The following is a 26,241-nucleotide window of genomic DNA, read 5'->3' as shown; positions in this document are numbered from 1 at the left end:
GATGGCAGGTGTAAGTGAACAACATGTAGCTGCAAAATTTTGTTTTCTACTTGGTAAAAATGCTGCTGAAACAGTTTTAATGTTGAAAATAGCGTACCAAGATGATGCTATGGGAAAAGCTGAAGTGTATGAGTGATCATCAAGTCAAATCAAACATCAAAACAATGCTGATTTGCTTTTTTTTTATGCCAAGGACATAGTTTGTTCATAGTTTGTTTCCCCAGGTCAGACTGTCAATGAAACGTTTTATTTGGAAGTTTTAAGAAGACTGCGCAAGAGTGTTCATCAAAAAGAGATTTGTGGCAAGCAGGAAACTGGTTCTTCTACCACGAAAATGCATCTGCACACACTCAACCATCTGTTAGTTTTTGGCTAAAAATGGCATGGTTCTTCTGCCCCATGCATCTTTCTCACCTGACCTGGCACCGTGCAACTTTTTCTTATTTCCACGCATGAAAAGGGGCATGAAAAGACACCAGTTTGACAACATTGAAGAAGTCAAGAAAAAAAAAAGAGGGAGGAGCTGTTTCTAAAGATGTTTTGAACAGTAGAAGCGCCAGTGGGACAAGCATATTAGCTATAATGGAGAGTATTTTGAAGGAGAGAGGGTTGTTTCACGAACAATTTGAAAATATATAGCTTTTAAAAAATAGTTTATTTTTTTGGGTACCCCTTGTATGTTGATAAACACATGTCAGAATAGAAATTTGGCACAGTGGTCAATTCCCTTTGACAACACAGCAGGTGATAAAGGTATTCGCATTTGGGTGAGACATAGCTGATAATGTCTGATATTGTGTCTTAACAGCTGAAGTGACCTACAGACGATCTAATTTGGTCAGGCCGTTGGCAGATTTGGTCAGGTCAGATGTGTTGTCGGGGCATGTGTGTAGCTGTCGACTAACAGATCTCTTGTTGGGTCCTTGTCAGATGGCTGTGCCGCCTGATAGCCAGACCACATAAGACCGTATGTAGCGCCGTCATGTGACACACTTATCAGTTGAGCTTTGGACTTCACTGTGAGGAGGCTGTGCGTACATGCATCACAGTGGTCACTGTTACTCTTAAGTGAATTGTGATTATTTACTCTTAAGTGAAATGTTGTTATTGAGTTCCTAGAACTTAGACTTATTGTTTGTGGGATACTTCTGACAAGCAGTATTGCAACAAGCACATGAGAAATTAATAGCTGAAGTTATTTTTGTGGGACGTTAGGAAAGCCCATTGTAAAATAATTGATGATGAATGTAAGAGATACCATCCCATGTCCTCCCATCACATTCATCGTCATTGTGTTGTTTCATTCAGTTGTTTCAGCAGTATGTGCAGTTCAACAGTTCCCCCAATTATTTCAGATACATGAAGTACTGCTGCACAGCTTGGAGCAAAACAGCAAGAATCTGAAAACAGTACTTACTCTGTGAAAGAATTCCTTGTATTTAATAATTTTGGTACACACACAAAATAAATTCTAAATAAGTAATTTACATTCTGAGAAAGTGTTCTCTTTAGACATATGTAGGTCCTCAGAACTTAGCACCTTGTGTCATATGTTTTAGAGATTATTTCTTAAAGTAACTATTGAGAGATTGCACAACTAGTATATTTGAGATCTGCACTGTCTCTTGCAGTGACCAAAAATCATAAAGTGGCAACCAGTTTTTCTTCAGCATGGCATTGTTCTGGCTCAGTTGTGCAGTCACCAAGTGCAGCAGTGTAATGAAACTGTCATAGTCCATTCTATGATAATTGTGAAATTCTTCTCTATCCAGTTGTCTCAGTAATGTCATATGACTAAAATACTTCCATTTCAGTAACATTTTCTGGTCCACATCACTCTGTTTCTTATGAGAGGAGTTTCTAGCAGTGCTATCAGAGCAGTTCCAACTTTCTTTTGTTTCAGTAGAATGAGAGGCATGCTGCATGCGTGCATTTGTTCTCGGCAGAAGCCAAGAGCTAGACAACTAAATCAAGTGCTACTTCAGGCCATGTGGGTGCCACACCCGACTTTGTCATGTTCATTGTTGGGGTGACAGGTCAGGTCATCTGTAGCCCCCTTAATGATACAGTAACTTTTGACCCTGTCATGTGCTTCAACTTTTCACCTGTAACATCCTGGAGACAGTACTCCCAGGTTGTGCCAAAATGGTTTGAATAACTCTCCAGGTTGGTTATATACTCCCCCTTCCCCCTCCCTCCAATTAATGTAGTCCCTCTGTAATGACTAATCATTCCGTCTTCACTGTTTCCAAATTTAAGTCCTAAGATGTGCAACTCCATGCCCATGTACTTGATCTCAAAGCAATGGTCTACAACAGTTTTCACCTTTTGCTTCCTATCTTCTTTCTGTGCATAAGCATTACAGAATATGCATTATTCACACCATAATGATCAGTATGCTAATTTTTCTTAACACTGGCTGCTACCATTAGACATTTCAAAATTTGAAAGAGGAGCGTAAATCTCATTGTAGTCCATTATAGTCCATGCCTCCTACTTTGCAACTAAATGAGTTTTAAAAATTCATTCTCACAAACTGTATTCTTTACTGTAATTACACCAGATGATAGCTTGACCAGTTTCCAAGTGTCATGATTCTTCAAGGAATTAATTTCTTCATCCATTCATTCATTGCCACTATCAATTCCACTGCCTCATCAGAATTAACTACTTGATGATACTTCCTTTCACTATGTCTATTTGTGCTTCTTCCACATAAGCCTTCCCTTTGGAAGGAAGTATCATTGGATGACATTTTCTTGAAACCATTATTTGGTTTTTTGTACCTGTTTTTAGCCTGAATTGATTGCTTGAAGTTTCGGCTTGTTCAACAAGCTCCTTTATTTAATAAAGACAAAACCAAATTTTCTTAATGATCTAAGAAATCATAAAATTCCTCTTCAGTGTTAGAATCTTGTTTCACTTCACATTTCATCTTTAATACTCAGAAATAGTAATATTTCTTCATTGTACAGTGCAACAAATTCATTATGTTCCCTTTTTTCAGCTGAGAATTTGCCATTCAAAATTTCTAAAAATTCTTTGAATATACAGTCCTAGATTCCACAGCCTGTTTTGTTTCTGGCATTCACATCCTGTATCCACAGCCACACAGAGAATGTCCAATAAAAATGCCATTTTCTGCCCTTAAATGGTTAATTCAGAACAATGCGTTGTGGGCACGTGAACAGAAACTTCGCATCCTGTCTTGTATTAATGTCACACCCTAGGATTTCTACCTGCCTACAATTTGTAAGGTTTTTTTGTTGTTGTTGTGACTGTCTGTAATATAATTGCTTACATATACCACAGTGTACATCATCTCAGCCAAAGAACTCTTCGGTAAATCGCTTCCTAGCAACGGCACCTTTACAACAGGCATTAATATTCCATTAAGGCACTCAGATGTACCATTTTGCTATGTTTTAGGTGTCATTGTTACTTCATGCTGAATTCTGGGCCTTTGCCATTGTGGATTCTCTTCGAGTATTATCTGGTTTGTTTTTCACTTGAATTTTCCATTTCTAGAATTCTTCAAATACTTAATCCTTATACTTTTTTTAAGAAATGCACAATGTTTCTCTGCTTGCATCATTCATGATACTCATTAAATATGTTACCTTCCAAACTTGGAGCATCAGTAGGTGCCATGATATCACTATGAACAAGTTCTAAAGTGGTTGATCATTTCTTCAAGTTTTGTGATACAGTTTTTGGAAATGGTTTTCATGGCAGTTTACCAACCAAACAGTCATCACAAGGGTTCATTTCACCTTTTCTACAGTGTAATCACAAGACTGCATCATTCTACAATGTCGTAAGTCTAGTGATTTTGTGTTAAATTTGTTATTTCTCAATATGTTTATTGACCTGTTATTTGACTCCATATCTATCTAATGTAAATGATATTTGTGTTGAGTTTTAATGAGCAGCCTTCCAGATTCATTGTAAATTTTCCAACCTTTTTCATCAAAAATAACCTTTCTATCATTGCCTTATGGATGAGACTGTTACAGTTCTCTTAGGCAAATCTATGTTGTCAATTATCTTCACTCTTACTGTACAGCATCTGTTTTTCTGTCATCTGAACCATGGACCTTGCCGTTGGTGGGGAGGCTTGCGTGCCTCAGCGATACAGATAGCCGTACCGTAGGTGCAACCACAACGGAGGGGTATCTGTTGAGAGGCCAGACAAACGTGTGGTTCCTGAGGAGGGGCAGCAGCCTTTTCAGTAGTTGCAAGGGCAACAGTCTGGATGATTGACTGATCTGGCCTTGTAACAATAACCAAAACGGCCTTGCTGTGCTGGTACTGCGAACGGCTGAAAGCAAGGGGAAACTGCAGCTGTAATTTTTCCTGAGGGCATGCAGCTTTACTGTAAGATTACATGATGATGGCGTTCTCTTGGGTAAAATATTCCGGAGGTAAAATAGTCCCCCATTCGGATCTCCGGGCGGGGACTACTCAAGAGGATGTCGTTATCAGGAGAAAGAAAACTGGCGTTCTACGGATCGGAGCGTGGAATGTCAGATCCCTTAATCGGGCAGGTAGGTTAGAAAATTTAAAAAGGGAAATGGATAGGTTGAAGTTAGATATAGTGGGAATTAGTGAAGTTCGGTGGCAGGAGGAACAAGACTTCTGGTCAGGTGACTACAGGTTTATAAACACAAAATCAAATAGGGGTAATGCAGGAGTAGGTTTAATAATGAATAGGAAAATAGGAATGCGGGTAAGCTACTACAAACAGCATAGTGAACGCATTATTGTGGCCAAGATAGATACGAAGCCCACACCTACTACAGTAGTACAAGTTTATATGCTAACTAGCTCTGCAGATGACGAAGAAATTGAAGAAATGTATGATGAAATAAAAGGAATTATTCAGATTGTGAAGGGAGATGAAAATTTAATAGTCATGGGTGACTGGAATTCGAGTGTAGGAAAAGGGAGAGAAGGAAACATAGTAGGTGAATATGGATTGGGACTTACAAATGAAAGAGGAAGCCGCCTGGTAGAATTTTGCACAGAGCACAACATAATCATAACTAACACTTGGTTTAAGAATCATGAAAGAAGGTTGTATACATGGAAGAACCCTGGAGATACTAAAAGTTATCAGATAGATTATATAATGGTAAGACAGAGATTTAGGAACCAGGTTTTAAATTGTAAGACATTTCCAGGGGCAGATGTGGACTCTGACCACAATCTATTGGTTATGACCTGTAGATTAAAACTGAAGAAACTGCAAAAAGGTGGGAATTTAAGGAGATGGGACCTGGATAAACTAAAAGAACCAGAGGTTGTACAGAGATTCAGGGAGAGCATAAGGGAGCAATTGACAGGAATGGGGGAAATAAATACAGTAGAAGAAGAATGGGTAGCTTTGAGGGATGAAGTAGTGAAGGCAGCAGAGGAGCAAGTAGGTAAAAAGACGAGGGCTAGTAGAAATCCTTGGGTAACAGAAGAAATATTGAATTTAATTGATGAAAGGAGAAAATATAAAAATGCAGTAAGTGAAGCAGGCAAAAAGGAATACAAACGTCTCAAAAATGAGATACACAGGAAGTGCAAAATGGCTAAGCAGGGATGGCTAGAGGACAAATGTAAGGATGTAGAGGCCTATCTCACTACGGGTAAGATAGATACTGCCTACAGGAAAATTAAAGAGACCTTTGGAGATAAGAGAACGACTTGTATGAATATCAAGAGCTCAGATTGAAACCCAGTTCTAAGCAAAGAAGGGAAAGCAGAAAGGTGGAAGGAGTATATAGAGGGTCTATACAAGGGCGATGTAATTGTGGACAATATTATGGAAATGGAAGAGGATGTAGATGAAGATGAAATGGGAGATATGATACTGCGTGAAGAGTTTGACAGAGCACTGAAAGACCTGAGTCGAAACAAGGCCCCCGGAGTAGACAATATTCCATTGGAACTACTGACGGCCGTGGGAGAGCCAGTCCTGACAAAACTCTACGATCTGGTGAGCAAGATGTATGAAACAGGCGAAATACCCTCAGACTTCAAGAAGAATATGATAATTCCAATCCCAAAGAAAGCAGGTGCTGTCCGAACAATCAGTTTAATAAGTCACAGCTGCAAAATACTAACACGAATTCTTTACAGGCGAATGGAAAAACTAGTAGAAGCCAACCTCGGGGAAGATCAGTTTGGATTCCGTAGAAACACTGGAACACGTGAGGCAATACTGACCTTACGACTTATCTTTGAAGAAAGATCAAGGAAAGGCAAACCTACGTTTCTAGCATTTGTAGACTTAGAGAAAGTTTTGACAATGTTGACTGGAATACTCTCTTTCAAATTCCAAAGGTGGCAGGGGTAAAATACAGGGAGCGAAAGGCTATTTACAATTTGTACAGAAACCAGATGGCAGTTATAAGAGTCGAGGGACATGAAAGGGAAGCAGTGGTTGGGAAGGGAGTAAGACAGGGTTGTAGCCTCTCCCTGATGTTTTTCAATCTGTATATTGAGCAAGCAGTGAAGGAAACAAAAGAAAAATTCGGAGTAGGTATTAAAATTCATGGAGAAGAAATAAAAACTTTGAGGTTCGCCGATGACATTGTAATTCTGTCAGAGACAGCAAAGGACTTGGAAGAGCAGTTGAATGGAATGGACAGTGTCTTGAAAGGAGGATATAAGATGAACATCAACAAAAGCAAAACAAGGATAATGGAATGTAGTCTAATTAAGTCGGGTGATGCTGAGGGAATTATATTAGGAAATGAGGCACTTAAAGTAGTAAAGGAGTTTTGCTATTTGCGGAGCAAAATAACTGATGATGGTCGAAGTAGAGAGGATATAAAATGTAGGCTGGCAATGGCAAGGAAAGCGTTTCTGAAGAAGAGAAATTTGTTAACATCGAGTATTGATTTAAGTGTCAGGAAGTCATTTCTGAAAGTATTCGTATGGAATGTAGCCATGTATGGAAGTGAAACATGGACGATAAATAGTTTGGACAAGAAGAGAATAGAAGCTTACAAAATGTGGTGCTACAGAAGAATGCTGAAGATTAGATGGGTAGATCACATAAGTAATGAGGAAGTATTGAATAGGATTGGGGAGAAGAGAAGTTTGTGGCACAACTTGACCAGAAGAAGGCATCGGTTGGTAGGACTTGTTCTGAGGCATCAAGGGATCACCAATTTAGTATTGGAGGGCAGCGTGGAGGGTAAAAATCGTAGAGGGAGACCAAGAGATGAATACACTAAGCAGATTCAGAAGGATGTAGGTTGCAGTAGGTACTGGGAGATGAAAAAGCTTGCACAGGATAGAGTAGCATGGAGAGCTGCATCAAACCAGTCTCAGGACTGAAGACCACAACAACAACAACACCAACTAAGATTATGATTTCAGCTGAAACATTTTTATCAACAGCTGAAAAATAATTTTCATTTGGAACCGTGGAATGAGTTGCTTTTAAATCCACTACCCAGTTATCACTATTTGATGTAACTCTGCACGAGCAGCAATCATACTAACAGCATTTTATTTTTACCCCTTTTTGGGGCAGTGTGACCAAATTTGTAATGAACAGAAGTAGCTTTTCATCGTTGCTTCTTTCTTTATTTGTCACATTGTTCAGTAATTGGTGTTTTTGGGTGACCGTGATTACCAGTATGCTTTCAAGGACATTGCAGAATGTTTATCTTCATTACATTCTTGTTGTGTAGCATCTCCAGCAAGCAAATGCCTTTTGATTGTTGCACACTTAAATCATTATTGGGCAAATTGCACAATGCCATAAGGGGACATCCATTGATCACCTGAGCTTAAAATAGAGGGAAGATCTGGCAAAATCTTACCAGATTTCATTTAAAAGGTGGGGGCAAGAAAATCTCACATCAACTTTTTTTATAACAGATAACATTTTATTTTATAAAATTTCTCCTGAACATAATGTTAAAGTGGCTACCAAGCTTTATGGCCTCTCTGAACTGAATGAGATGTGCATACCCAGAATTCCCTGATTTGAAACAAGTGTCAGATTTCATTTGGGTAGTTCTCTGCCATGCCTGTTGAAATTACTGCAAGTCAGTCAGTGATGATATTTTGTGAAGCATGTAACACCGACATTGTTGTGTTCAGCATAATCTGTATTAAAACTTTCACAATGCATATGTTAAGTAGCATGCTGACAAGTCGAAACAAATATGCCAGCAAGAAGTTAATCATTTGTGGAAGGGAGCTAAGCTATGCTGAAATTCACCGACAAGAATTGTCTTAGTGATCATATAAATGAAGATACTGAAAAGCTGTGTAATCATATACTTCAAAGGAAGATACAATCAATGTTGTGTTTCATCTGCAAATTAAGCAAAGGTTCAGTGGCATTTAATGTATGTAATATATCAACCGAAGGTCAGTTTGTTAGGGATCTGTCATAATCGTTAATACTATTTTCATGGAGCCTTATTGTCCATCTCTCTGTCCTTTCAGGTACTACTCAGGATTGGCATATTTAAAATAAAAAGTGTTTTTAACCATGTGTTGAAAACACTGCTTAATACACTTTCTAAATCTATACACTACCCTTCTATTCTGTGAAATTAGAGGTGAAAATGATAATTACGTCTAAGGTCTACTATGTTGTTGTTGTTGTGGCCTTCAGTCCTGACACTGGTTTGACACAGCTCTCCATGCTACTCTATCCTGTGCAAGCTTCTTCATCTCCCAGTACCTACTGCAACATACATTCTTCTGAATCTGTCTAGTGTATTCATCTCTTGGTCTCCCTCTACGATTTTTACCCTCCACGCTGCCCTCCAATACTAAATTGGTGATCCCTTGATGCCTCAGAACATGTCCTACCAACCGATCCCTTCTTCTAGTTAAGTTGTGCCACAAACTTCTCTTCTCCCCAATCCTATTCAATATCTCCTCATTAGTTATATGATCCACCCATCTAATCTTCAGCATTCTTCTGTAGCACCACGTTTCGAAAGCTTCTATTCTCTTCTTGTCCAAAGTAGTTATCGTCCATGTTTCACTTCCATACATGGCTACGCTCCATACAAATACTTTCAGAAATGACTTCCTGACACTTAAATCAATACTCGATGTTAACAAATTTCTCTTCTTCAGAAACGCTTTCCGTGCCATTGCCAGTCTACATTTGATATCCTCTCTACTTCGACCATCATCAGTTATTTTGCTCCCCAAATAGCAAAACTCCTTTACTACTTTAAGTGTCTCATTTCCTAATCTAATTCCCTCAGCATTGCCCGACTTAATTCGACTACATTCCATTATCCTTGTTTTGCTTTTGTTGATGTTCATCTTATACCCTCCTTTCATGACACTGTCTATTCCATTCAACTGCTCTTCCAAGTCCTTTGCTGTCTCTGACAGAATTACAATGTCATCGGCGAACCTCAAAGTTTTTATTTCTTCTCCATGGATTTTAATACCTACTCCGAATTTTTCTTTTATTTCCTTCACTGCTTGCTCAATATACAGATTGAATAACATCGGGAGGAGGCTACAACCCTATCTCACTCCCTTCCCAACCACTGCTTCCCTTTCATACCCCTCGACTCTTATAACTGCCATCTGGTTTCTGTACAAATTGTAAATAGCCTTTCGCTCCCTGTATTTTACCCCTGCCACCTTCAGAATTTGAAAGAGAGTATTCCAGTCAACATTGTCAAAAGCTTTCTCTAAGTATACAAATGCTAGAAATGTAGGTTTGCCTTTTATTAATCTAGCTTCTAAGATAAGTCGTAGGGTCAGTATTGCCTCACGTGTTCCAATATTTCTATGGAATCCAAACTGATCTTCCCCGAGGTCAGCTTCTACCAGTTTTTCCATTCGCCTGTAAAGAATACACGTTAGTATTTTGCATCCGTGACTTATTAAACTGATTGTTCGGTAATTTTCACATCTGTCAGCACCTGCTTTCTTTGGGATCGGAATTATTATATTCTTCTTGAAGTCTTAAGGTATTTCGCCTGTCTCATACATCTTGCTCACCAGGTGGTAGAGTTTTGTCAGGACTGGCACTCCCAAGGCCGTCAGTAGTTCTAATGGAATGTTGTCTACTCCGGGGGCCTTGTTTCGACTCAGGTCTTTCGGTGCTCTGTCAAACTCTTCACGCAGTATCGTACCTCCCATTTCATCTTCATCTACATCCTCTTCCATTTCCGTAATATTGTCCTCAAGTACACTGCCCTTCTATAGGCCCTCTATATACTCCCTCCACCTTTCTGCTTTCCCTTCTTTGCTTAGAACTAGGTTTCCATCTGAGCTCTTGATATTCATACTAGTGGTTCTCTATAATGAGTTTAATTAAATTAATTTTCTTGAAAACTGCCTAGTAGCAGAGAATATTCATTGTTGTAATGGATAACATTTTGTTGAATGAAATGAATTCCGAGCAACCTAGTTGAAATGAAGCAAAAACATGAACATATCAAATAAATTTAATATTTAAAAATTACAGTGTAGACATCACGTGAGTGGGAGGAGAAAGGTGTCAAAATTAAATGGAGGTACTCAGAGAATAGTCATTACTAGAGCTCCAGCTTCAATTTTGTCACCATGGTCACCAGATCAGCTACAGTACTGTTTATCAGTCCTAAATAATAGATTCACAACTGTTCATCTTTACTGAACATAATTTCCTCCTCAGGTTCACAGTACCAGTGCAAAATTTGCTTTCTTCTGGGGCGTATAATGAAGTTCTTCCCATACTGTTTCTGGATTGGTCAGATTTCATACGTGCACTTGTTCACCACATATAGGAAGTTAAGTTTTGCCAATGCCTTACTTTGACTCGATATATGTACCTTTTTAATCATCAACTAGTCACCTTCACCAGGTTTCACCTTGCCGAGCTCAATTATGGACCACAAATTGGAATCCATTGAACCATATTCATTTGACACAACCAGGAAGTGCATTTCACTCCATTTAATTTGTCAGTGCTTTGTCTGTCCTCTATCATCCCTGTGTGTTTTACTGATCAGCTCACTTTTGTTAAAGGAACACATTTCCTGTGAAATTCATGAATACAGTTCAGCATCAGGTAACGTTTTCCAAATGTATTGCAAAAGAAATACTAAATCGGAATTGACAAATGTTTCATCTTTGCCAAACATACAAATTTTAGAATGTTGAATTGGAACGCAGTTTTCTATTTTTTGTTTTTTTAATTAGTAGACCTGGACTCATAACTGTTGCTGGAGTAGAATAAAATGGTTGTACCACACTCATTAATCTTTATTGAGAGAAAAAAATTGCGTACACATGGAAAACAGAGAAAACTGAACTTCTTTTCAACAGAACAAAGTCTACTTAATTCCTCATTGTGTTTTGAGACATCAAAGAAAATCCAGCGATGACACAAAAAAAGGAAAAATAAAGGAACTTTTGTCCACTTGCTTAACTCTAAACAGTTATGATGTAAGATGAGACATCAGTGTTCTTTGACAATGAAGAAACAAAAGAATACTTACATGCATCTTTTGAAGATACCATCTTTACCATTGACTACATATATTTATTATACATTTTTACCAATGACTGTGCCTGTTTACTGTAAATTTTTGGGACTTAGAGGAAATAAATGCAGTCAGTGGTGGAAAATTTTTCTTCAAAAAATCCATTGCATCTGTAGACCTAAATCAATTATAATTATTTAATTATGTGCAGTTTCATGTTTTCCCTGTGAATCGACTGATTCTCTAGGCTTCAGATGTATTGCCAGAGAAATACAATTTCTTTCACTACTTTAATTACCGGCTCTATACATTCCTACCAACTTCAGAGGGAGTCAACTGTCTGAAGTTACAGCACACATCTCGCCTCATAGAAGCATAAATGCTAGATGCATTAATGGTAGTGTCACTGTTGTATTTTTCAGAACTATTCAAAGAAAGAGCCATATTCCACAATTTTTCCATTCTGAAACCACTGTCACAGTTATTTAAATTCTTCGCCTACAAATTTCTACACCTTCTTACACAGTAAAATTGCCCCCCCCAGAAGAGTGATGTTGACACCAGTTTTTGATAATGTCATACATCATTGAGGGGCTAGTGTTCATACATTGCTTTGCCAAAGCCAATTTATCTGAGGGTAAGAGCTGTTTTTTTAGTCAGTGTTCTGTGTATTTCTTATGAATTAATTGCGTTGCCTGTCCAGTATATTACAGTATACACTCACAGGGATCTTGTAAAAACTACAGAGTGGGTCGATGCAATAGTAAGACACATGACACATCTTCAGCAAGATGGTGGTTAAGATCCCCACCTTGTCATCCAGATTTAGGTTTTCTGTGGTTTTCCCCACATCACTGAAAGTCAGTACCAAGGCGATTTATTTGAAATAGGATAGTCAGTTTCCTTCCTCAGTCCAAACTTGTGCTCTGTCTGTAATGACCTGACTGTTAATAGAACATTAAACTCTGATATTCTGTCCTTGTAAACCTTACCTGTACAGATTATGAACTGTTCTTATGTCCAAGAAGTCCTTCTGTCTCCAGTTGAAGGCAAAAGATCAATTTGCATTCCATAGTCATAAGGTTCCGGCCTGTCTTTGAGAAAATACTTTATATGGTGGGAAATCCCTGTATTTCAACCGCTACATTTCATCTTTCTAATTCTACGTTATGTAGTATCTGTAGCACTTTGCAAATCTGTTCTTGAGAATATCCATTTACTTCAAGGCCTCTTTATGTGTATAAGCTCATCTTGTCCTTGTTAGCAGCACTATGCGCTCTAGGCACTAAAGTTACAAAGACACTCATAGTCTGGGAAGTATGGTGGGAACCATTTACTTCACACGTTTGTGTGGATTGGCCTGCAATACAGTGTGTGTACCAAGATTTCATAATCTTTGCAACAAACGGAAACATTAAAGACTGGAAGAGAGTTGTTTATTATTTCCATGGTAAAATAAATATTTTCATGGTTGAAAACTACAAAATTAGTGTAACTTAGTCTTTCCACACTACAAAAGTATCATCAGTATACCTCCGTAATACTGTGTGTTTCAAACCTCCAGATTCCAGTACCTTTTCCTTTGAATCATAAGAAAAAGCTAATCAGCAGAAAGGCTTATCTGTGGTGACAACCATACACTTATTTTTTAATCTAAGACTGAAATTTATGGACAGACTGACGTTATTAAGATCAGGTGGATGTTTCTCAGTTTTGCATCTGAGTGACTTGCTCCCTTCCCCCTTCTTGAATTTTTCAGCTGACTCAAATCAGTCCACTTTTATTCCCTGAAGGAGGAATGTTGAATGTAATTTTTTTAATTGATCCACTTTATCATAAAGCACAAATTACTTTGTGTTCTATTATAACAGGTACACACACAATCATAAACCCTTCACAGATAGAGCTTAATTATTCTGAATTAACCAAAACGTTCTTTGGTACAAACTTTCTGAAAACCAACCTATCATAAAGTGACAATTACTGTGTGGACAAAATAAAGTTTACTGTGAAGTGACAAAAGTCATGGAATTCCTTCTAATATATTGATGGACCTCTTTTTGCCCAGCATATTGCTGCAACTTGATGTGGCACAGACTCAAAAAGTCGTTGGAAGTCCTGTGCAGAAATATCGAGCAGTGTTGCCTTGGTAGCTATCCACAATTGTGAAAGTGTTGCTGGTGCAAGATTTTGTCCATGAGCTGACTTGTCGATTCTGTCCGATAAATATTCGATGGGATTCATTCTGGGCTCTCTGGCTGATAAGATAATTTACTAAAATGTCCAGAATGTTCTTCAAACAAATCATGAACAATTGTACTACTGTGATTCTTCAGTTTCTCCCGGCGTATTTGTTGCTCGAACAGTCCATGGGTATACTGCCGGTTCATAGTGTCAAACGAGCACAATATTTCGGCGATCAGACATGTCGCCATTGTCAGGTGCTCAGTTCGTCAGCGCACCTGATGATGGCGACATGTCTGATTGCCGAAATATTGTGCCTGTTGGACACTATGAACCGGCAGCATACCCGTGGACTGTTCGAGCAATTGTACTATTGTTGCACAGTGACATGACATTGTCATTTGGGAACATGAATCCCATAAATGGCTGAACGTAACCAATTACAAGTCAGTGATCAGTTCAGTTGGATCAGAGGACCCAGTCCATTCCATGAAAACACAGCCGACACCATTATGGAGTAACCACCAACTTGCGCCTTGTTGACAACCTGGGTCCATGGCTTCTTGGAGTCTGCACCATTCTTGAACCGTACCATCAGCTCTTACCAACTGAAATTACAACTCATCTGACCAGGCCAGAGTTTTCCAGTTGTCTAATATCCAACTGATAACCTGCCAAACCCCGTGTGAAAGAATAAATAATAATAAAATGGAAACAAATATAACCTGCCAAACCCCGTGTGAAAGAATAAATAATAATAAAATAGAAACAAATATCAATATCACTATGAAATATCAATATTATAGAGGGAAACATTCCACGTGGGAAGAATTACATATAAAAACAAAGATGAGGTGACTTACCGAACGAAAGCGCTGGCAGGTCGATAGACACACAAACATACACACAAAATTCAAGCTTTCACAACAAACTGTTGCCTCATCAGGAAAGAGGGAAGGAGAGGGAAAGACGGAAGGAAGTGGGTTTTAAGGGTGAGGGTAAGGAGTCATTCCAATCCCGGGAGCGGAAAGACTTACCTTAGGGGGAAAAAAGGACAGGTATACACTCGCACACACACACATATCCATCCACACATACAGACACAAGCAGACATATTTAAACTCTTTGTCTTTAAATATGTCTGCTTGTGTCTGTATGTGTGGATGGATATGTGTGTGTGTGCGAGTGTATACCTGTCCTTTTTTCCCCCTAAGGTAAGTCTTTCCGCTCCCGGGATTGGAATGACTCCTTACCCTCACCCTTAAAACCCTCTTCCTTCCGTCTTTCCCTCTCCTTCCCTCTTTCCTGATGAGGCAACAGTTTGTTGCGAAAGCTTGAATTTTGTGTGTATGTTTGTGTGTCTATCGACCTGCCAGCGCTTTCGTTCGGTAAGTCACCTCATCTTTGTTTTTATATATAATTTTTCTCACTATGAAATATTATGTATAAGGATGCATGGCCCTTACAGCCCTTTATAGCACATGAAGCTGTTGTGCATATGCAAAGTGCACTCAAGTAGGTCATTCATATTTCATGGCTGTACCAGAGGATGGTAGACACAGCTGCCCTTTGCCTTGGGAAGTATGAGTTTCCATATTTTGGAGTGACCTAACCAAGAATTTCAGGGACTAAATATTACCATGTATATAGCAGTCAACAAATAATGTATTTTGTTTTCTTCAGTTCCTGGATTAGGCCATTTGTGCATGTTATCCTTTCCATCTCTTCCTTAATTTTTCTGTTTTGCCTTAAGATTTTGTAACGTTTCAGTCTTTCTGGATTCAATGTCTGCAGGAGATCATTCCATCACTTTTTCCTCTAACTGTTGTTGTTCTCAGTGTCTGTGAAATTGTTTCATTCTTTGACTATAGTGGCCTTGTTTCTTATTTAAGTTCCACAATACATTTCCCTATATCTGTAAAGAAAAAAAATCACCTTGAACATTTGTGTTTCTTTTCATATTTTAGCTTTTAGATGCTGGTTGATTATTGTCTAATGTGTTCTTTAATTAGCAATAGTTTTAAGTTGGATAGGAGTTTTGTCTAGAAGGGCATTTCTTCAGTGCTGAGAGTTGCCATTTTTAGTTCACTATCTTTTAAAAACAGTGAGGTGGGTTTGTCGGGATGAACAGATTAGTTTTAGTTTCTGTATGAGTATAAATCCAATCTGTAGTACTGTCAGTCTGGATACTAAATAACAATCAAATACTAAATATACTACAATCAAATACTAAATAATGCAGAAGATAAACTTCATCTTTACCTCACATTTATTTGCTGACATTGGATTTGTAAATTTACCTTCACTATCACTATTGTCATGTTTCATAAAGATCATGTTTCAAACTGACAATAAAAAGTGTAATGGGAATGCACTGTGATTACATGTGTATGCTAGCTTTCCTGCAATAACATTGTCAAACATTTTCTCAAAGTTGTGAATGGTAAATGTATTTTAAGTTAAATTCTGTTTGCTTTTAACAAGCTGACATAAAATGAATATTACACTGGTGGTGGAACGCTCACCTCTAAAACTTGTTTGTTATTTTGTTAGTGTATGTCCCACTGATATTTAACTGTTGAGAATTTTGGCATGTAGTTTGTAATATGTGGTATCCCTGGTGTTATTACAATAAGTTTTTTCACAATGTTTTATTTTGGTCTTTTTTCATTTTTTGGTATAATTTTTTTGTTTACAACATGTATTTTGAAATTGTAATGGACTGTCTTTTAAAGCCTTTCCTTCATGATTTTTTTACAACTTTAAATGATATCATCAACTATTTCGTAATTATTTCATGTCAACCATTCGTGTAACTTTTTAAGCTATTTTATCATTCTTCTGCATACCTATTGTTTGATGAGAGCAACATATACTGTGACAGCTGAAAAATAACGTGGAAAGAAAAGAGTGCAGTTTTTCAAAAAAGTGCTTTTATTTATATTTAATTATTTATTTCCTGTGATATTTTGCATAATTGCAGTATTAAACGAGCAACTTCTGAAGTAAAAATTAATTGAATTGTTGATTGGATTATATTTTGCTATCTACGTTAATGCATGACAGTATTTGAAGTTTCTTAAGGCAGTGAGTAACAAAACAGCAGATTCAAAGGTGTAGTTTCTTACATAATTAAAGCTTTTTGTTCACTGAGAATGACATCAAACGTCCAAAATATATTTCAGTTTGAATGTTCACAAGTCTCTGGAAGTAAGCAATGGTACTAATCTTTAATAGCTATAGTTTACATACTATGTAGTTTAATGTTTTGCTAATATTGCTGTTTCTGACATAACTGAAAACATTGATATCCTAATGAGTTGTTCTTACTCATTCAACGTATTTTTGAAAAATTTATATTGTCTGAAAAAATAAGTTATTCTACTAATTACAAAAGGAAGAATTTCAGTGGTGATTAATGTATTTGCAGGAGGAGAACAATACCCTTGTTGAAAGACTTATTAGGTATAAATCAAAAGATGCAGAGAAAATGAATGAAGAAAATGAGAATTTTGTCAGGTATGTATGCATTTCTTATAGGGAACCAGCTTCCTTATTATTGAACACTATTTATGTAATTGAATTTTGTGTATGAATGTGTCTAGACTGGCAGCAGTACTCAGCCAGTTACATTTAGTGTTGCATGCTCTTTTGCATTCATGTGTGCTTTTGTAAAGCTTGTAGAAACTTTGTGAAGTTCATAAGATATCCGTGCATTAATTAATTCAATGAAAGCTGATAATCTGATTTAGTTGAATGACATTGTAATTTTGTAAGCTTTGGCACTCGAGGCAGAATGCAACTAGTTGAACCCTGTGTCCAAAGTTCTTATCCATTCAAATACCGTTTTAACATTTGACTCGCTTCAGCCCATATATTCCTGTTAGTAGGAAAAACTTTCATTGCCTATATATGACCAACAAGAGGAAGGGAAGTAATGGCATGAATGTACTGGCCACCAGATGTTGCTCCAATGTCTTAGGCAGGGCTGGTATAAGGCATTTGAGAACTGAGCTTTGATAGTAATTTAACAGCCATACTTTTCTTCCTGAAACGACAATAAAATACATAGTCAGAGAGTGCTGGGTTAACATACATTTCCATTTTCTATGTGCCCCATGATCTAAATGAGTGTTTTACATTAAATAAGTGCACTGTTTCAACACTTTTTGACAGGAAATGAAACAAAAATATGGTAAAGACTTTTATTGTGTATAGTATATTTGTATGAAATGTATAATTATGATTCCTTACAGAGCTGGTTACATTGATAATGAACTGTGGATTTTTGCTGTGTCTCTTAAAGATTGATGGAATGTGCTGCTCTAATCTATCTTCCTTCCTGTCCTTTTGTCTGTGCAGTAGGCCAGCTGCTGTTCACTTCATAGCAAATAAAAGTTTTATCTAGTTTATTGCAGATTTACTGTCAGTTACTATATGTTGATACTTCCTCACAGCCGAAACCATCACCACCAAACACTCTGAGAGTTCTGCTCACTTTGCATGATAATGATATACAGCATGGTGAACAGTCCTTTTTTTTGGGACTCACCTTATCAATAGCTTTGTTTCTACAGACTACTTGTAGTCCATTCATCTTTACCTGTACAGTTAGCCTCGATGGCAGTGTCTTCATCAAACCTGGCTCAGAAGTTGGTGGTGGGAATAATTCATTGTCAGTGTTGTGTACAGAACAGTAAGGAGTGGTGGGTCACTGCTGTTCTAGGAAAGCTGGACCAGAGCAGAAATGATTAGGAACATAAACACAGTAAACAGAAGATTTACTTAACGTGTAAATTTCCAAGTGAAGAAAGACACTACAAATGGTGCCACAAGAAGGAGAGTCCAGTTCATATAACAGCAACAACAATGGTGTTGGAGCCACGACTAGGTGGCATCTGCACAGCTTCCTGTACCGAAATGGCTCTGAGCACAAGTTCGGTGAGCCACTGCTATTGGACCTTCTGTATTACAGTGGCAGAGAATACTTGAGGTTCAGAGCTGCTGGAGGTGTGGCTCAGAGAATGGGTTGGATCCACCAGATCCCGCCTGACTGTTATCGGCGTCAGATGGAAACTTGCAATTTTGCAGCTATGACGCCTGTAGCCTAGTATTGATATGTGATACCACAGTCAAAATGTAGTCCACATCAAAATTGAAGTTCAAACCCTTAAATTTCCCTTGGTTGCTAAATTAACTAATGTTTATGGCCAGTTCAAGCCTCATGTACTTCAATTGTGGACAAATAAAATGTAAAGCCACATACTACACTCAACTGAAATCCTACTGTTGCAGTCTGAGTCCAGTTACCTAATTTAGACATGCAGTCACAATTGTTTGCATGTGGCACACGTATAATTAACACAAGCACTGAATATAACTCTTCAAACACTGTCTTCCAGATGTAACAGTCATATCAATATGAAAACAATGTGCATAGTAAATATCTTTCAGAAGTAACATTATTTGTTGTCTGATCGTACTGTCATGATTAGCATTTGCAATTATTGAAAGATTAACTCTTTAATGGAAATAATTATAAGTTCGCAGTCAGTCACTGAATCATTGCATAACCTCCCAAGTGTGAAATTTAGGGTAAACATGGTACTTTTTCCAATTTGTGATCTTCACTAAATAGAGTGCAATACCTTATACTGCATTGGCAGACATAGATCTTGCTCATTTCAGACCCCACCACAGATTGAACTAAAAGGACTTCCAACATGCCTCTGTTAAAAGTTTACAATAATTAAAACTGGAGTTGTTTTCACAGATTACAATTAAAGAGTTACATTTCTAGGTAACTGAATAGTGGATGGAGATTCATTTACACATGAACTTCCAGATACAGTAATAATTTCCACTGAATTATGCTGGTTAGTTGGTGCAAATATGCAATTCTGATCAGTAAAAATGTTTTATCTAAATCTGTTAATTACTTCAAAATCAACTGAGTGTAGCTGTTGCTAACTTATTATTGTCTCTGGTTGTATGAGTACTTTATTTCTACAGCTTTTTTTAAAAAGCTACTTTATTATGAAGTCAGTAATCATGTATTTGTTTACATATGAACAATGATAACAAAACTTTAAATTACTGATATTTTGTAATTAGCTTGATTTTTAGGCAAAGTAACTAGCTGATTATACTCCAAGTAACCAAAAGAATGTAATTGATAATAAAGTTGAATTTGCCCTGGGTCAATACTAGGGATTTTTAGGTATTGTGCACATGCTATGTAAATGACAGCACCAAAGACATCACAAAATTGAATAATAATAATAGTAATTTTGGGAGGAGAAAAACATAACAGATGAACTAATCCATCTGCTTTGTCACATACCCACTGTCCAAGATAATGCACAAGGTTTGGTCTAGCACAAATACTTTGAGTCAGTTACACTCCTGTAGGCTGTTATAATTACACCTTCCTGTACAGTAAAAAATGTGGTGTTTGATACATTTCAGAGATTTCCTGTGTCTAGGAAAGTAGATTCTGCATATGTACCCGCATTTCAAGTTTATAAGGTACTATATGAATGTAAAGTTAATGTATCAATGTGCCTGATGTGTGCATATATATTGTCTATAGTAGAAAGTTCAGGTTTGATTATTGTTGTTACTGTGACTTGACAAAATGCATTAGTAATGTCAGTGTGTAAACTATTTAATCAAATGATTAATGGAAAATCTCATATAAAGATGTGAAACAAATACTAACAAAGAGATAGAGGGACTGGCCAGTACTTACCTCAGCTCAGTACAGCCGATAGATAACACAAAACAGAACAGAAAATTTACATTCCTAGCTTTCGGAACTTTGTTCCTTCATCAGGAAGGGGTGAGGGGAAAAAAAGGGAAGAAGGGAAAGTGGATTTAGTTACTCACAACCCAGGTTATGAAGCAACAGGGAAAGGTAAACAGGGAGGGTAGCAAGGATCCTGTTTTGTGTTATCTGTCGGCTGTACTGAGCTGAGGTAAGTACTGGCCAGCCCCTCTATCTCTTTGTTAGTATTTGTTTCAAACTATGTAATTAGTCACAGTTTATTGGTAAATTTTGGGATCTTGACCCTTGTTCTTATAACACAGGTTTTCGTAGTAGTATGTGGTGTCAGTTCTTGTTTTAGAACAGTGGTTATGGGTTATAGCAGTATTTGTCCGTGTTTTTTCCTTTTTTTTAATTTTACAATTTGTAACTATGTACATATTTGTTTATTTAATACTTTTTGCTTTGCTATGTGCTTGTCATAGTCAGTGAAATAAGCACAGCAAAACTTTGGCAGTGTATATGTGACACGAGAAGCATGAGTAAACCTACTTATATTGATTACTGAGAGCCTGATGGACTACAAGAATTTTTTGGGAGAAGTTTTTGCGCTTTTATCTACCTCTCTTTTTGCTTTGTCACATTATTTATCCTTCAGAAAGAAAAATCAGGAGCTTGAAATAAGCAGTTATCCTAGTATCCATGCATGAGACACAATTTGTTTCTTCTTTAATCTCATTGGAACTTGTATTTATTCTTCACTTCATGATTTAGTGCTTTGCAAGTTAAATCTTATATTATTTGAAAATAGTAGTTCTGTGTGTAAATTTATTTGCAAATTTAATTGCCAGTAAAGTAGTGATCAGTCCTTTGTAAAGATCAATCTGTTGTACATACAGTTTTGTAATTATGGTCATTTGTGGGTCTCTTGTAGTTTCTTTCTAACATATTTATTTAGAAACAGTAGAGCCATCAAGCATCAATACTTTATTTACAGTGCACGTGCCATTAGCCCAACTGCCTTTCTGATACAATCTCTCAAATTCTTTGGGTAAGTTGAAATAAGCTAACTGCAGTAATAGTTTATTAAATACAGTTTTTCTGAGCTTTATGGGGGATCTCTCTTAGCTATTGTGTGTGTGTTAGTACTATGTATTATGGCAAAAGAAGACATTTATTATACACTGTGACCATCTCCAGGAAAGCATGCTATAAGTTGGAGAAATCACTTTTGTTCTATTATTGTGTATTCTGATAATACTTGAAAAGAGAATTGGTGATGTAAAAAGTAGAAGTATTTGGTTGTAGAACTAAATGTTCTGTGCATATTTCGTCACAATACTGGTTCCCTTGAAGTGTAAGAAAATCAGTTTGTTACATAATTACCTTCTTTTACTGCTTCCACGTGTTCTGTGGACTCTTAAGCCATATAGTTTGTTTCGTCCAAGAGATACAGCAGAAATTTAAAAATTTTAATTTCCACCCACACTGTTTATTACGTTCACTACCCTCCTTGTAAACTCTTTCCTTCCAACTTAAGGTATGGATTCATGGAGACAACCACTTACATTTAAAGTGTAAGTTACAAAGATGTTACGTGGCAAATCAAACTGAAATGTGCAGTATTTTCTTTTGGCAACCACTTTTTCGTGTCGTACATGGTTAGAAAGCAGCAGAACATGGTATCCTGCTTCTGTTCAAATATTCTTTATAGTTCTTAGGAACATAAAGAATAGTGCTTTTCCATAACACTGGACACTGCCATCCCCACTGACAAGGATGTCATTGAATGTGTCCATTTATCAATTGTTGATAGAATCCATATGTTAATATCAAAACGTAACTATAAATTTAGAATTAGATTTTTGGCCAGGAAATCACTATCGCAAAAGCCAAAGGAAACAGTCTTAAACTCTCTCTCTCTCTGGGAGGTACAGACATGGTACATAGTACATAACCTCAAATAAAATGCTTTGAACCTTATTCTGTTTTGTAACTTTTGGCTTCTCTTCTTCATGTTTTTTCGTGTGTGTGTGTGTGTGTGTGTGTGTGTGTGTGTGTGTGTGTAGGCGCGCGCGCGCATGTGCGCACGCGTATGTGTGTGTGCGTGTGTTACAAGTTGATGCATGCAGAAGCTTCACTGTTGACACTCTTCATGGAAGTGTGCAAATAAGTTTCATGTTACTGTGTAAAAGTTCTTATATGTGTGTGTGTCATAGTAACTGTAGAGTATGTTTTACTGTCATATGCTTTTGTGTGTTTGCCAGATTTGAAATAATCAACAGAAATGCTGTCTATTGTTCCATTTGTACTATTAAATAATGGCTGTAACTTCAAAAATGTAGTTCTGGTACAATTAATAGACACTGGAAAATCTAATGTGAAATTTCTTGCTGTGTTTGGTTTGCTTCCAGCTCTTACTTAATCTGACCTTAACTGATGTATAAATCTTAAGTACTTAATTGGGGCTTAAACTCCTGTCTTTACTGTGTCCACATTTCACACCAGATTTCATTGTAATCTGTTCAGTCCCACAGAGGGCCTGCTGCATACTGCAATAAATTGTTTATATTTTTCACGATGGAATGACATTTCAACAGGTTTCTTAAAGAAAAATTCTATATTTTAAATTGCAGTTAAGTGTTACTCTGTGTAGCAAAGGTGTTTCACATTCATTCGTCTTTTTTATTCTATCCTTATACTAATTATCACTCAGATCTGAAGATAGTGGATACTGCAATGAAGTATTTCCTAAACATCTTTTATTGAAGTTGCAGTCAAGTCTTTAAAGGAAGCACTTGACAATTCACGAGGACACAGTATGCCAATATTGATAATTTTTGAGAAGTGCATATGGGGCCTGAAGATGCAATATTGAGTTGCCAAAACTGGTAGTGAAAACAAAATAAAACAACTTCTCAATTTGGACAGCTGTTTGGCTAATTTCTTTGTTAAATAAATGAAGGAATCTAGTGGGCATTGGGATTTCTTGTACTTTGTCCAGGTCCAGCATCTGTGAATTACAGAGGATGGTTGTAAAATATCACATGAAAATGCGAGAATGAATTGCTCATGTGTTCCAAAGTGCTACAAGCAGACCAACTAACACAATGACTGTGAGTAGGGAGTTCAAAAAAATGGAGTGCAGTGGTCAAGTAGCTCCTCAGAAGTTACACATTTCTGTAGGCAGTGCTATGTAACACTTGAGGATTCTAAAAAATCACACCGCATAACAGTGGGTGATTGCAATTTCACGATTTGGATTGACAAATCATGCAGTAACCTGTGGCAATCAGATGGATGGGTTGGTGTTTGTGAATGCTAGGAGAATGTTACCTGTCATCGTGTGTAGTGCCATCAGTGAAGTACGGAGGTGGTTTTATTACAGTATGGGATTGTTCTTTGTGTTTAGGATATAGTCTGGCAAGAAGCAGCATCAGACAGACAGTGGTTTGTGGAAAATAACATTCCTGAAATGGACTGCCCTGCCCAGAGTCCTTACCTGAACCCAATGGAACACGTGTGGAATTAGTTGTATTATCGACTTCACTCTAGAGCACAGCATTAACATCTGTATCTTCTCTGGTTTCTGCTCTTGAGGCAAAATGGCCTGCCATGCCTCCACAGATATTCAGATTCGTCTTTGAAAGTGCTTCCAGCAGAGTTCAAGCAATCATACCCCTTATTAATGTCCACAAATGTGTGTCTGGATACTTTTGATGAGACAACATTCTACCACACCACAGGTCATTAGTAAGTAAATCCTCTTTGCCGGTATTATTGAATGAACATCATGAAAGGCAGAGACTTACAGAATAAAAACATAGCCATAATTCACTGCTGTTAACCAGAGATAACTCTTGTTAATTTCTGGTTATGTGCTAACAAGATTCTTTTATGTATACTAAAAAGTTGGCATTTCTGAAGCTTCTCCCTTCCTTGTAATTTCTCTGCACATGAAATTTTACATATTAAATCACAATGTGTATTTAAAACATGAAAACTTTGAATTAATCAATAATGACAAAATTAATTATTATTCCCCTTTTTACGTTCTCACATGGTGGCGAGGACACAGTGCAGTAACTGAGAATGCCCACAGATGTAATTATGTACACCTTTATTAACAGCACTTGTGGTTCTGGTTAACAACTCAGATTGTCCATGACCACTAAAAATAACATAAGCAAAGTCTGCTGAAGAGATACCAGTCCGTGATGGCTATCAGAGTAATGTCCGCAGCGCAGTGCAGTGCAGTGCGTCACATGGGCTTGCAGTGTGGTACAATATGTAGTGCTACAATGTCACGCTGGAGAGACAGCGACGTAAAGACGCCACAGTATGGAGATTGAGTGGTGTGGGACACCATGATGCAGAGACAGTGTGGTGTAGAGATAGCTTGATGCTGAGATGGTTCAGCACAAAGACAGCAGGGCACAAAGACAGTACAGTGCAGGAATAGCCTAATACAGAGATTGCTCAAAACAGAATCAGTGTGGAAACAACACAGCATGGAGATAGCTAAGTGTGAAGACAGTGTGGCACAGTTGCGGCTCGATGTTGTTCGGCATGCCACCATAGATGATAGCCTCAGGGCTTGTCTCGGTGCAGTTCCCTCTAACAAGCTGCTAGTGCAGCCAACTCCAGGCGTGGAACTGATCAAGCTAACATAAGCTGCCTGCTAGAGAATTGCTGCATCTCAAGTACCAAGGTACCAGCAATTGAAAGAATATCCATGGGAGTTTGACAGTTACATGACCCACAGAGGAAACTGGTTCCACAATACCAGTGCTGCTCTGGGACAAGGCTGGCATCTTCTGGTGGTGACTGGAACAATTGGTGTCGAAACAGATTGGATCTACAACATACAATGCCCACGTAATTAATAAATAGTCTCGGTGGAACAGCACTTGTGGGCCGAGGATAGGCAGACACACAGTTCACAAGCATTATGCCAGAAGTAGCTGGTGGATGGCTGGGTATAATATATGCCAACACCTCAACCCATATGATGGAGCAACCATCTTGACAGAGGGTGAAGGGTCATGCAGGGCAATCCCCTTGTTATGGAATGTATGTTGGGAGGGCAAGGGCGTTCACCGACCGAAGAAGGTATGATTGAGGTGGATCCAGTGTGGGCTACTGGAGTATTTTTGGTTTGGTGCCGTAGACTATTCGGCCATCCTTACACTTTGGGCTGCTGGAGCCATGGCATGAGGTAGAAGATGTCAATGGCTGAAGGACAATAGCAATGGGGGTGCTGAATTCTCCACCAGTGTGTGTGCTGGAAGAACGACGGAGCCAATGACAGGTTTGACATCAACAGGTGCAAGCAGCACTGTGAGACTAAGTTGATCATTGCATAGTCAGGGGCTCTGTATGGTCGTGATGATGTGAGAGAAGCGTGACTTGCTGCAATGTAGCAGGCAGGGTGAGAGGCATGGGGTGGCAGGAAAAGTGTCACTGCAATGTGCATTGGATCACAGAAGTTGCAGCCTAAAGGAGGGTCCAGGTGGTGGAAGAGCTTCACCACTGTGCACGTAGAAGCACAGAAGGGGTGGTCCAAAGGATGTTCCGGGGTGGCAGGAAGAGTGTCACTGCAGCACACACTAGAGCACGGAAGGCGCTAGTTGATGGAGGGCTCAGGGTGGTGGGAAAAGTATCACTGCAACAGGAAAAGGATTACTGTGGCATGCAAGGAAGCACATGAATATGCAGCCCAAAGAGTAACCAGGAGCAGCAGGAGGACACTGCCACAGCACGCATCAGAGCATGGATAAGCTGGCTGCAAGTAAGGCTTGGGGTGACAGTAAGGTATTGTCGCATTAT

At 38.1% G+C, this 26,241-nt stretch overlaps 1 protein-coding gene across 1 annotated transcript in view; it reads left to right on the top strand.

The window, feature by feature from the left end:
* Nucleotides 1-26,241, top strand: part of LOC124619367 (autophagy-related protein 16-like) — a 95,925-nt gene that overhangs the window by 43,492 nt on the left and 26,192 nt on the right. Inside the window, exons 4-5 of the mRNA XM_047145691.1 lie at nt 17,077-17,165; nt 21,410-21,463. Of these exons, the coding sequence (XP_047001647.1) occupies nt 17,077-17,165; nt 21,410-21,463 (143 nt within the window). The remainder of the gene's footprint in view (nt 1-17,076; nt 17,166-21,409; nt 21,464-26,241) is intronic.

The sequence above is a fragment of the Schistocerca americana genome, chromosome 6, assembly GCF_021461395.2.
Source record: "Schistocerca americana isolate TAMUIC-IGC-003095 chromosome 6, iqSchAmer2.1, whole genome shotgun sequence".
Classification (NCBI taxonomy): domain Eukaryota; kingdom Metazoa; phylum Arthropoda; class Insecta; order Orthoptera; family Acrididae; genus Schistocerca; species Schistocerca americana.
The sequence above is the reverse complement of the archived record's forward strand: the minus strand, read 5'-3'. Positions and strand labels throughout refer to the sequence as shown.